The sequence below is a fragment of the Vombatus ursinus genome, unplaced genomic scaffold (genome assembly GCF_900497805.2).
Source record: "Vombatus ursinus unplaced genomic scaffold, bare-nosed wombat genome assembly UNPS02009205.1, whole genome shotgun sequence".
Classification (NCBI taxonomy): domain Eukaryota; kingdom Metazoa; phylum Chordata; class Mammalia; order Diprotodontia; family Vombatidae; genus Vombatus; species Vombatus ursinus.
The window spans coordinates 9,002,883-9,016,589 of NW_020948983.1; the positions used below are offsets into that span (position 1 = coordinate 9,002,883).

At 37.7% G+C, this 13,707-nt stretch overlaps 1 protein-coding gene across 1 annotated transcript in view; it reads left to right on the forward strand.

Annotated features, from left to right (window-relative positions):
• Positions 1-13,707, forward strand: part of LOC114035477 (guanylate cyclase 2G-like) — a 68,156-nt gene that overhangs the window by 453 nt on the left and 53,996 nt on the right. The window contains exons 2-5 of the mRNA XM_027851630.1: positions 1,763-2,111; positions 6,119-6,228; positions 7,882-8,067; positions 10,166-10,310. Coding sequence (XP_027707431.1) covers positions 1,763-2,111; positions 6,119-6,228; positions 7,882-8,067; positions 10,166-10,310 — 790 coding nt within the window. The remainder of the gene's footprint in view (positions 1-1,762; positions 2,112-6,118; positions 6,229-7,881; positions 8,068-10,165; positions 10,311-13,707) is intronic.

The following is a 13,707-nucleotide window of genomic DNA, read 5'->3' on the forward strand; positions in this document are numbered from 1 at the left end:
ATTACAATTCCCCAATAAAAAACCTGGACGGGTATTTTCATGAGTTTTGAATTGACCATTACAAATAATGTTATCCTCAGCATTTCTTTCTTATGAGCCCTAAATATTTTTTTGGACGTGATCTCTTCAGGAATTTATTTTGTTTGACTAGCATTTGTAGAAAGTTCTATAGTACTTTAAAGTTTGCAAAGTGCTTTACAAATATTATCTCCCTTGATTCTCACAATAACTCTGCAAGGTAGGTGCTGTTATTAATCTCCATTTTACATATGAGGAAACCAAGGCTGAGAAAAATTGAGAGACTTGTCTAGGGTGGGATAGCAAGTGTTAAGGGCCAGATTAGAATTCAGGTCTTCCTAACTTTAGGTCCAGCTCTCTATTGCACCAGCTAGCTGCCCCTGACTAGGTATACAGGAGGAAGTGGGAGAAAAAATAATAAAAAAAAATAAAAGTTTGCTAATTGGGAAAAAAATAATTAAATCAGGTCCAGGGAAATAGTACTCATTGCTTATTTTCTATCTTCTGGAGTAAAGATGTATCATGAAGGAAAACTAAGAAACATATTTTTAAAAAAGATAGTAAGATCATAGAAGTTTAGAGCTAGAATAGATTTTAATGGTCATTTTACAGATGAGAATTACACCAGAGCAGGGAGGTGGCTTAACCATGATTGCACATATCACAAAATGCAGAGCTGGGATCCAAAGCCAGGGCTTCTGATTTCTTTTTTTTTAGGCATTGGGGTTAAGTGACTTGCCCAGGGTCACACAGCTAGTAAGTATCAAGTGTTTGGTCTGAGGTTAGATTTGAACTGAGGTCCTCCTGACTTCAGGGACAGTGCTCTATCTACTGCGTCACTCAGCTGCCCCAGGGTCTCTGACTTCAAATCTAGTATTGTCACCATTCCATGTTCCCTATCTAATCACTGGTAGTTCATTGGCTGGTGTCCCCTTCTCTTTTATGAGCCTCATTTTCCTCATCTGGAAAGTTCAGATAATAATTATAATACTATCTTATCTTCTTCAAGGAATTATTGTGAAACTCAAAGGATATGTACCCACACACATACATATTCTCTGCTGAGTTTGTATATAAAGGAAATACAGGTAGATCATATAAAATCTATGAGTGTGTGCATATATGTGTATATATATATGTATGTAAATGGTATGTATGTATGATCCAAATATGTCTGAGAACCAAAGACCTGCTTGCATCTGTGCTGAGTAGGCATCATTTAAGCCTCAGTTCAACCTTTAAACCTAGTCAGATACTCCTAGAGAACCGTGCTGAAAATAGAGGCATATTCATCAATGGGAAAGCTCTAATGAACATTTGATTTCCTTTCTGTGTATCAAAGACAGGTAAATAGTAGCAATATCTCCTCCTTTTTTTCATCTGATTCCTGTATAATGGGAATTAGTAGACTATTCACAAAAATTTCAGAGGTTACTACTGCAAGTATAAATGAGGTAAAACTTTGCTATCATGCAAATAAAGCTTTGGATTGAATCCCAAGATTGCAAACCATGCTTTTACTACAGGAATGCTTATTCTCTGTCACCTTACCTCTCAGGGCCTCACTTTACTTATCCATAAAAATTAAGATATGGGATATTTAATGATACAGGGCCCGTTACTTTTATCCAAGTAGGGATATGATTTGATCTCACCAAATGATTGGTTTATCAAGGTACTTTAGAATGAGGCTTTGAATGAATTATGAATACCGTCATGAAGAAGGGTCCTTTTGAATTCCCAGGTAACTGGCTTGTTGGCTTCACAATGGAACATTCCCATGTTTGGATTTGTCAGGCAAACAACTAGACTGGAGAACAGATTCTTGTATGATACCTACATGAATCTTGCAACACCTGTTCAGAAAATGGGGGAAGTACTCCAGGCAGTTCTCCTCTATTTTGGCTGGAAACACATTGGGTTATTTGGAGAAGCCTCAAGTGATTCCTCTCGGCATGAACTTGATGAGTTGTGGACAACTGTGGAAAACCAGCTCAAATCTCATTTTGTCATCACTACGCAAGTCAGATGTACCAGCAGCAACCAAACTCTCCTGAAGGAGAATCTCCAGCATGGAACATCTTCTGCCAGAAGTAAGAAGAGGGGGTGGGGGTTGGGTGATTGTGAGGAGGGGAGGTTGTTATTTATAATACTTGACCAAAAAGAGTTCTGGATTTAGCAAGGAAACGATTTTTTATTTTCAGAAATGTTAAAAATATTGAAACATGTTTGAAAGGGATCTGATTAATGCTATAACTAAATGTGTCATCTATATACATACACATACATACGTGTAAACAATACAAAATCAGTCCTCAGTTTCGGTAAGACATTTGATTTTTCTGAAGTCAAATCCCAATTATTTTTATTGCAATGACTCCCAAATTATGGTCTTTGAAGGTTTTCCAGGTGATACAAGGACTTGCTCAGTTTAACATCAGTATTGAAATTATACGTGCTTGTACTTTTCAGACATTTTTGGTGTGAATTAATAACTTATTTCTACTTAAATAGGTAAAAAGTATCATTTAATTAATTTTTATAAAACAATCATCATTTCATTTGTGTCATATAAAAAGCAACGTTACATTCTTCTTCCTGTTTTGGTTTTGTTTTTACTGGTGAGCTCTATAGGAGATGTCCAATGGGAAGAAGTAACATGTATAGCTTACTGAACCTTTCCCTTCCTTCTCCCCATTGAAAGAATCTGGAAGTCACTGTCTTATTTAGGGTGGGTTAGTGACACTGGTAACACCTCCTAACCATCTGGATTGCTGGGTAGCTGACAGCTAATCATTTAGCCTCTCTATATCCCAGCATAACAAAACTAACATTTCACAGGGTCATTGTCCTGCAAAGAAAATTCGAGAAATTCCAATCATTTTAAAGTTACAAAATGTTATTTTGTTGCTGAATAATAGCTATTGAATCAGCCCTCCTATCCCATTTCTGTCCTTAGTGCCTTGTTTGATCTGTCAGTATTTCTAAAATTAACTGTCCTACTCTTAGCTTAGGCCTCTACAAAGGCAAAAACATTCAGGGGTGTAAAGGATTCTTCTTAAGTCCTCCTTGCCTTTGATTCTAAACTACTTGCTTCTGAAGCCCGGAGCGAGATTTTCAGGGAAAGCCTCTTTATTTATGCAGAATACAGAGAAGAGAAAAACAGTTATGCTAAAACTTTGCCAAAATCACTTCCCAACCCCCAACAATAAATGAGGCCAAATGGCAAAAGAATGGGGAAAAAAAGGGAAAAAGAAAGATAATGGTCATGGGAGGGGCAGCTAGCTGGCACAGTGGATAGAGCAACGATACTGGAGTCAGGAGGACCTGAGTTTCCAGTCCTGGTCGCAGACCAGACACTTGATGCTTACTAGCTGTGTGACCCAAAGTAAGTAACTTAACCCCAATCCAAAAAAAAAAAAGAATCAAAGATAATGGTCATGGGGCAGGGTGTCAAGGGGGGGACGTTCCTTCCCTGATGTGTCCAGATCCTGGGTTGCTTTTTATTTCAGTGATTTTCCCCCTAAATGCTCCCCACAGTCAGTTGCCCTGCTCAACCTGTCCTGGGCACGAAAGAGGTGACATTAATAATAATAACAAGTACATGGTGCCTTATGATTATAAGATATTTTGCCTGCATTTTCTCATTTATTCATGTTGGTTGGATTTGCCAATTTTTCTGGATTCCACATGCACAACATCTCTTGCAACCATTCCTCCATCCCTACTTACACAGTCATCACCCCAGTTCAGACCTTTATGACCTCTTACCTAGACAATGGCCTTCTAATTAGACTTTGTGGTGCTGGTCTTTTTCACAACATAAAGTACAGGTCTGGCCATATCAACAAGCCTCTTCTCAAGAAGTTTCAGTGACTTTCCATTATCATTTGTACAAAACACAAACTCTTCTTCAGTTTGATGTTGAAAGCCTCTTAGGCTTTCTTGAGGCTCCCATCTATCTTCCAATATTAATTTCATTCTATTCCTCTTCACCTATATGAAGCCAAACTAACCTATCCTCTCTATTCTGTCTTCCCCAAATTCAGCTTTCCTTTTCCTGCCCTTTTCCCATCCAGATGATGCCTGGAATGCACCCTCATCTTCATATCCTTCTCTAAAAAAATCCTTTATTCTTCCAAGTTTCTCATGAAATTTCCTTCAAGATTTCCATGAGCTTAATTATTCTCTCTGTACATGCAACTCCCTGATTTATATAGCTAGTCCTAGTTTATCTCACACAATCCAATCCCATATAAAAAATTTTGGATATTTCAAGTTAGATGTCACATGGTAACTCAAATTCATCACGGCCAAAACAGAATTCATTATCTTTCTTTCAAAACTTTCTATTTCTGTTGAGCATACTACAATCCTTCCAGTCACTTAGATTTATAACTCCGGCACTATCCTTAACTCCTTTCTTGAATTTACTTCATATATCTAATCACCCATAGCATTTTACAGAAGAGAAAACTGAGGCTCAGAGAATTTAAATAATTTGCCCAAGGTATCACACAAATAATAAGTAGCAGAGCCAGGAATCAAACCCAGGCCCTTTGAGCCCAAATCCAGGACTTCATTGAATTTTTTCATCCAATAAGTATTTATTAAGCACCTACCCTGTACAGAACATTATGCTTGGGGAGATGCAAAGCTAAAATATTATGCATCTTAGAGCACTGAGTTAAAAAAGCTAAAAAAAAAGACAAACCCTCAGCCTAGGAGCTTACAGTCTTGTATGGCTGATTAAATATATACTCTGATTCATTCAAATAAATGTAAATTGGATTTTTTAAGTGCATAAGAAAAGTTCTATGTGGTCAGATTAGGGAGGGATCATGAGATCATTTACAGTCAGAAGAATCAACAAGGTGTTTGAAGGAGGAGGCATTTAATGTCAGCATTCAAAGATGGGTAAGATGTCTACAGGCAGACTGGTGTGTGGTTGTGGAGCTTGGAGCAGAAATATTCCAAGCACAGAGAATAGCATGAGCAAAGGCACACAGGGCTCAGAGCATGGGATGTATTCAGAAAACTGTGAGGTCAGTTTGGCTGGGGCATACAGTCCATGAGGGGTAGGGGAGTTAGGATGGAATATAAGGTAAAGGAGGAAATAAGGGTGATAAGGGTGGAAAAGTAAGGTGGCACTAGATTGTGGAGGACCCTCTGTGCCCCACTAAGTGTTGGGGCTTTATTCTGCAAGCAATGGGGAGGCACTGAAGTGTATTGAGCAGAAGAGAAATAGGATTCAAGCACTGTATCAGTAATAGTGACAATAGCTACTATGTATATAGCTCTTTCAGGTTTGGAAAGTGTTTAGCCTTTCTTTGCATCCCCAGGCCTTTGTATCCCCAGCCTTCGGGAAAGTACCTAACACATAGCAAACATTTAATAAATGCTTGCTGATTGATATGTTATCTCACTTGATCCTCATAACAACACCCTGAGGCAGGTGCTATTATGATGCCAATTTTACACCGGAGGCTGAGAGAGCTTAAGTGACTAGCTCAGGATTTCACTGCTAGTAAATACCTGAGGAAGGATTTGAACCCTAGTCTTCCTGACTCCAAGTCTAGAGTTCTGTCTGCTCTGGCAGTGCTGTCGGGGGATGATTAGAGACCTTGAAACAATGACTCTGTTAGGGCAAAGGTTGCAAGGTACTCTCCATTTTTAGGAATGAAACTTTTTTTCCCCTTGACTGGACTCTTGATTTTGTCAGTTAGGAAGGTCTGGGTGAAGAACTTTTACTTCTAATTGAAGATCATCATCTTTGCAATTTATGGGCTCTGAGAGTTGCCTGGGGGCATTTAGCCTTTAAGTAATTTGCCCAGGGACACACAGCCCATAGGTAGCAGAGAAGGAAATTGAATTCAGGTCTTCCCGGCTCCAAGGCCCGATCACCATCTATTATGCCAAAATACCACTTAAATGAAAAGAAATAAGCCTGTGGGATATGTTGGGAGCTTTAAAAAAAAAAAGATTGAAATACTTTTGGCTCTAATCTTATTCTTATACTTCAGACTAGGATTTGGTTTCTATTAAGGTGGAGGGGGTGTTGGGTCCCCAGAGTGGCTAATTCTGTTTTCTCTTCCTATAGTTATCATTTTAATCTGCAACATAGCTGATGCCTGGACTATTCTTCTGGCCACAGAGACACTGGGACTAGCCCCTGGAAAATTTGTCTTCATCATTTTGCAGCAGTTAGAGGTCAGTGAATAAACAGTAATTGTTTGCGAGTCCAGTTGAGGATAAAGGATGGGTTGCCCTCTGACTTTTACTTTAAGATTGAGGTACTCTTAAATGCCTCTTAAGTATGTAATTCTTTTAGGTTAAAGGCTATTTTTCAGCTATCAAATTGAATGAAAGCAAAAGTGGTGTGAGTAACCTGAGATAGTGGATAACCCAAGGCCCTGTAGAGTTCTACATGGCAGAAAAGTAATTTTTTTCCATCCCAAATCCCTTATGATGTAAAAACCCAAAGTAATAACCTTCAAATTGTGTCAGCGAAGCAAAGAGTCAGGTCGTATTCAGACAATATGTTTTCAAGTACTGCATGTGTGCTTTCTTGTCTCCAGCCCTACTCACTCATATATGAAACATTATATTGTTTTCATGAAACTATTGCTTTTAATTGAAATTATCCACAATGATACATTTGTCATACATTATATGATTTTTCTGGAAGTCTTACTTTCCTACTAGACAAATAACTAGGTCTTGATAAGTACAAATAACAATAGCAATTTCCCTGAGTTGGTTGCATGTATTCAGATTAATATTAATCGAAGTTATGTAAAATATGGAAACTGGTTCTAGTCCAATGGAAAATGAAAGGTTCCATATATACCAAAAATATTCATAGCAGCATTTTTTTGTAGTAGTAAAGAATCGGAAACAAAATAGATGCTTATCTACTAAGGAAAAGGTTGACTATATTACTGTCCATAATTATAATGAAATATTACTACATTGTAAGAAATGATGGCTATGAATTCAGAGAAGCTTGGGAAGACCCATATGAACTAATGCAAAGTAAAGTAAGAAAATCAAGAAACAATAGATGTGATGACTACAGGTCTGTAAATCAAAAGAACATCGATGATGACAATAAAAAATGAAACTAAGTGCAGCTTAGTTGTAATGACTAAGCTTGTCCTTGAAGAAGAAAGGAAAAAATACACATCCCAACTTTCTTTAAAGAAGTGGGGGACTATGGATATTGAATATTGCATATTCTGCCAGACTTGGTTGATATGTTCATTGCTTTTGCTGAATGGTTCTTTTTTCTTTCTTTTTATTTATTGTTGCAAGGATTGAGTAGAGAAAGGGGAAAGGTCATATTTGAAAATGAAAATATCATTAAAAACAAAAGATATCAATAAAAAAATTTTTAAAACCAAAGGAAAAAATAATATTTGTACTACTACAGAGGTTTTTAACATTTTTGTATGTATCATGGCTCTTTTTTGGCAGAGGAGTGAAGCCTATAAACTCCTTATATTCATGTTTTTAAATGAATAAAATAAAATATGTAGGATTACAAAGGAAACCAATTATATTGGATTACAATTATATGTGTGTATGTATATGTTATGTATATATATACACATATGTGTGTATATATGTATGTGTATCTATATTTTAAGTTCATGAACTCCAAATTAAGAACCCCACCCCCCATCTATCTACTTCACAGTTATTAGGAGGATCAAATGATATAATACAGGGTATTCCAAAAATCTTACTGCCATTTTAAACACAGGCTGCTTTAATCAAGGGAATTGCTAACATTACAATACATAATGTGAAAAAATTAGAATTGATAGGATATGGAACAAAATGTTTCTTTTAATATTTTAGGATGATTTTTGGAAAGAAGTGTTGACTCATCAGAAGAATGATCAACTCCCCAAAGCCTTTGACTCTATGTTTCTCATAGCCATCACTTCCTTTGATGAACATTCCAAAGACCATGATTTCATGAAGGAGGTCTACGAAAAGCTGAAGGGGAAGCCCTTTCTCAGTTCCCTTTCATCAGTGGAGCAGGTCTGATTCAAGGTTCACTTATGAGGGTATCCATTTTAGGACTGATTCATAAATGCCACTGGTGAACTTCTTGGCTACCTTCATTTAAAGGATAACATGTTTTTTAATTTGACTTCTTCTTCATCCCTTTCTCCCCATCCCCCCTGCATGACATGGGATTAGAGTAGGGCAGAAGGAAGGACATTGGACTAAAAATCAGAAGACTTGTCTTCTAGTCCCTACTCTGCTACTCACTAGCTTTGTGACCTTAGTTAAATTATTTCACCTTTCTGGACCTTGATTTCCCCTCCCTTCCTGCCCCCCGTAAAATATAGAGATTGGACTAGATGACCTCTGAGTCACCTTCAGTCCCAAACATTCTAGGATTTCTATATTTTGTGATACAAACAAATCTCTATAAATGTCATGCTAAGCTAATGTATACTGCAGAGCCAGGGTTACTAGGTAGATTCAAAGCCAAAGAGAGACATAATTAGCAGAGATAAAGAATCTAACAAGATAGGATGAGCTAAAGAGCACACGCTTTTCAACACAGCAAAGCCACATGTCAACAATCTGAGGCAGGAAGACAGACAAGTCAATAGGTTGAACCAGCGATCAGAGCCCTCTCAAGCATACCCGATACTAATCTAGCCAGGGGTTCCTTAGATGCCTCCTGTTATGGCAGGAAGTCCTCCTAGGACACGGACAGCTCTGAGCTCTCAGGTGAGAGTAGGTGAATGACTCTGACTGATCAGGAAAGAGAATGAGAACACACAGCTGATGATAGATCCTAACAACATCAATCCACAAATTGTAATGTGATGTAGTAAAAAGGGAGTCTCTACTGTTGGGTCAAGAGGCCAGAGGCCTGAGTTTGAGTCCAGATTCTGCTAGACTCTCTACCATGTAATTGGGAGCAATTCACTTCACTTAGGATTACAGGTTCATAGATTGAGAACTGGAAGGGACTATAGAGGTCATCAAGTCCAATCTCTTCATTTTACAGAGAAGATGGAGGCCCAGAAAAGTTAACTGACATGCCCACCATCTCCTAGACAGTTAGTGTCCAAGGCAGGATTCAAGCCCAGGTCTTTCTGATTCCTAATCCAATGCTCTACCCATCATATTAGTTACAATCCTTCTCAAGGATTCGGTATTAACATGTGTAAAATAAGGGAATTACTAGCTGTGTGACCCTGGGCAAGTCACTTAATCCTGTTTGCCTCAGTTTCCTCATCTGTAAAATGGGTGAAGGACATGGTAAACAACTCCAGTTTCTCTGCCAAGAAAACCCCTAATGGGGTCACAAAGTGTTAGACATGATTGAAATGACTGAACACCAGAAAAAATAAGGGGATTGGGATTTTAACCTTGGGTCTGTGAACTTGGTCTTTTAAAAATATTTTGATAATTTAAAAAATTTAATTACTTTCTACTATAATGTTATATATTTTGTTTTATATATTTAAAAACATTTTTATATATTTATGTATTTATATATTTTATATATTTAAAAACATTATTCTGAGAAGGGGTTCGTAGTCTTCAACAGAATGCCAAGAGTCCATGACATAAAAAACATTAAGATCCCCTTGATTAGATAATATCTAAGATCTTTTATAGCTTACTGATTCTTTGAGTATTTCCATGAATATTTTTTTGTATAGATTTTATATTTTAGGCACTGGATGAGGTGGGCGTGTGGATACTAAGAACTCTAGGATATAGCCCTTCATTCAAAGAATTTATAATCTAGGGAAGCAAGACATAAATATTCCAAAAACAAAAACCAACATAGGGGATAAGCAGCAGGTCAATCCAATAGCATAAATGTCACAAGGCAGTATATGATTAAGAAGATGGCAAGTAGTTCAGTGTAGAGTCAAATGAATGGGATATAGAAAGTTACCTGAGTGAATGACCAGAGAAGAGTCACTGGGTCGAATGGAGATTAAAAAAAAAATATCACTTCCTGAGCAGCCAGATGGCACAGAGCACCAGCCCTAGAAGGGACCTGAGTTCAAATGTGATCTCAGGCACTTACTGACTGTATGATCGAGAGCAAGTCACTTAACCCTGATTGCTTAAAAAAATTATTTCCCTTTTCTTGCTTAAGGTGAGTGCTTATTCTGCTTACCTTCACGATGCAGTCCTGCTTTATGCTTCTGCTGTAAAGACAATGTTGAAGAAAGGAAAGGATTTTCGTGATGGAAGGCAGCTTGTGAGCACTATGAAAGGTGACAACCTGACTGAGTTCCATGGTAAGTAGCTGTCAGTGTATTATCCTTGACCCTCAACTCCTCTGAAACATGTTATGTCTGAAATGTTAAGCATTTTGTTTCAGGTCAACCAAGATCTGTTTCCATTATCAAGTTAATACAAATATTTTGGTTTCAAAAGCACTTATAAAAAACTCACTTTCCCCAACTAAAAAAAGTGGTTTTGTCTCCTGTATGCCCACACTTATGTGTCTATACGTAAGTGCATAAATATTACTAAGCACTGTGTAATAGTAAGGGGCCCAGTCTTAGAGTCTGAATCTGTTGGCTTCAGGTCCTGCCTCTGATACATATTGGCTACGGGGTTATGTTGTTGTTATTCAGTTGTATCTGACTCTTCATGACTCTGTGGACCATACTGTCCATGGGGTTTTCTTGGCAAAGATATTAGAGAGGTTTGCCATTTCCTTCTGTACTGGATTAAGGCAAACAGCTAATAAGTGCCTGAGGCCTGATTCAAACTCAGATCTTCTTATCTCTAGGCTCAGAGCTCTATCCACTGAGCCATGTAGCTGCCCCATCTAGCTGGGGGACTATAGTAACTTAATCTCTTAGACCTTCTAAGATTACAGGTGACAGATGAGTCACCAAACTACATTAATGAAGTTTCTACATGTTAGCTGTTTTTGTGGAGGAGGTGACTTTATTGTAAAGTACTTTCAAAAGTCAGAGTATTTCTATGTGAATGTATTATATGCATAGATATATATATCACATATATACATATACACGTAAACATACCTATATTTGTGTGTGTACATATGTCGGGTCTGAATTATATACAGATACATATATGTGTATCTGTATATATTTCAGACCTGATCTATGATTTCGATGGTATGGGGAACTCTCAGTGAGGACCTCGAAAAGCAACGAAAAGCAACTCACTGCCACATTCATATATACACACCCATGTCTATATATTTGTGTGTATGTATACAAGTATATATAGTATATGTGTATGTGTATATATGTATATATACAAATACACACCCATATATAACATGCAGCATCTGATATATATTGGCTGTGTGACCCTATGCAGATCACTTAATTTTTCAGTGCTCTAGGTACCTCTGTAAGACTTAGTTTTAAAGAAAATGTTGACCTGTATCAATAGAATTTCTTCATCTGAGATTTCCCTTTATTATTTAATCATGAACCCAGTCCCCATCCCCCACATATACACACACATAAAGACATATATGTGTATTGTAAAAAAATCTAGACTTGCGATTTCATTGATGTAGGGAACTGTATTTGTATATGTATACATTCTTAGTATTTATGTGTGACATTTGGAAAACCATATAAACTCTCTGAACCTTGGTTCCTCATCTATAAAATGAGGATAATCAAACTCATACTTGCTATTTCACAGGATTTTTGTGAGAAAAACCATTTTAAAACCTTAAAGTACTATATAAATGTGAATTTTAAAATTATTACTATGAGTACACACTATCCCTAAAGTTATACTCCAATGCCGCCTTATGATATATAGCTCGGTGCCTGGTTTTATCACTGTTGTTCGAAGACAAGCTTAGCTATTTGGGAAGGCTCATCACCAGGTTGGCTCCAAGGTGATGAATTTTTTAGCCACAATAATTTAGCAAAATTTATGGAGCATCACAGTAACGGGGAGAAAGTTTCTTCCCCGACAAAAACACAGACTTTTGATCTCTCTGTCTTTTTTCCTGTCTGTCTGTTTGTGTCTCTCTGTCTCTATCTCTCTGTGTCTCTGTCTGTCTGTCTGTCTGTCTCACACACACACACACACACACACACACACACACACACACACACATACACACACAAGATGTCTTCTCTGGAAAGACAAAGCCTAGGAAGGAGCACAATCAAAGTGTTTACTCATTATGAAGAGTTTGGATGTCACCCCCTTGAAATTCTTCTTATCCTTCTGTATTCATGAGGTCTTTCCCCACTCCTGATCAACTGAACGTGATCTGTCCCTTCCCCAATAATCTTGAACTTGGCTTCCTATTCAATCCTACTCATTTTAGTTCCCTTTTTCTGAATTCTTTCTAGCTCTATGCGGTGTTGGGGGCACAGGGTGCCCCCATTAACAGGACTAGAATAATCATAATAATCTATTGTATTTGTAACACTTATTTTTACAAAATAATTTATAGTTTCTGACATACTTTCATGATCACATTTGATTCTGTTTCTTAATATGACATGAATCTTTCAAACATTGCTCATAGCCAACCATTTCTGCTTTTTTTTTTTCAGTTCAGTTCAACTTTGATGAGACTTAGTATAGGGTTATAGATCTAAACATGTAGAAAACCATGGAGAATATCTCAGGGGTGCGAACCTGTGGCCTCAGGGCCACATGTCATCCTCTGGGTCCTCAAGTGTGGCCCTTTGACTGAATCTAGACTTCACAGGACAAATTCCTTTAATAAAAGGATTTGTTCTGTAAAATTGGGACTCAGTAAAAAGTCTACACCCAAGGACCTAGGAGGCCACATATGGCCTGGAGGCCGCAGGTTACCCATCCCTGATAAGTCTAACCCTGTCATGTTATAAATAAGGAAATTTGGGTCCAAAGAGGTCAAGTGACTTGTCCAAGGTCATAAAGTAAGAAATAAGTGATAGAACGAGGATGGACCCAGATATTTGCTGAATTTACCGCATGTGAGGAACTATGCTAAAAAATCTGGGGTAAAGAAAAGTGAACAAGACAATGTCTGTGACTGTCAGTGAAGCTTATAGTCTCATGGGGGAGATGACAAATAACATTAATAATTATAATCCATTGTAGAGGATGATAAGAGCAAAAGAGAGATAAAAAGGGCGTGAAAATGCTTATCTCCTTTAGCTGTTCTTTTTATCAATTGTTAATCATCTGTGGAAAAGCCTTTCAAAGGAAAGAGAGATCACATCTGGTTTCACATGTGAAGAGGAGGTAGCATTTGAGCTGGACTGGGAAGGATAGGTAAGATTTCAGAAAAGTAGAGATGAAGGGAGAACATTCTAGGTGGTAGTGACAATGTGTGTGAGCCAAGGCATGGAATCAGGAAAACTCAAGACATATTTATGGAATGGTAAGAATATTGGACAAACTAGACTGGAATGGTTGGTTAGGGACATGGTAAACCTTGATGCCATGTTAAGAACTTTGGACTCCAATCATTAAGTACTGGGGGGCCACTGAGGAGTTCTGAGCAAGGGAGAAGTATGATCAGAATTGTGTGCTGGGATGATAACTGTATCTGCAGTAATGGACTGGACATTGGGAAGGAGTATGGCTTTGCTTAATTATGCCACATCCTGAGTGACTTCTCTTAGTCTTCTACACACACACACACACACACACACACACACACACACACACACACACACACACACA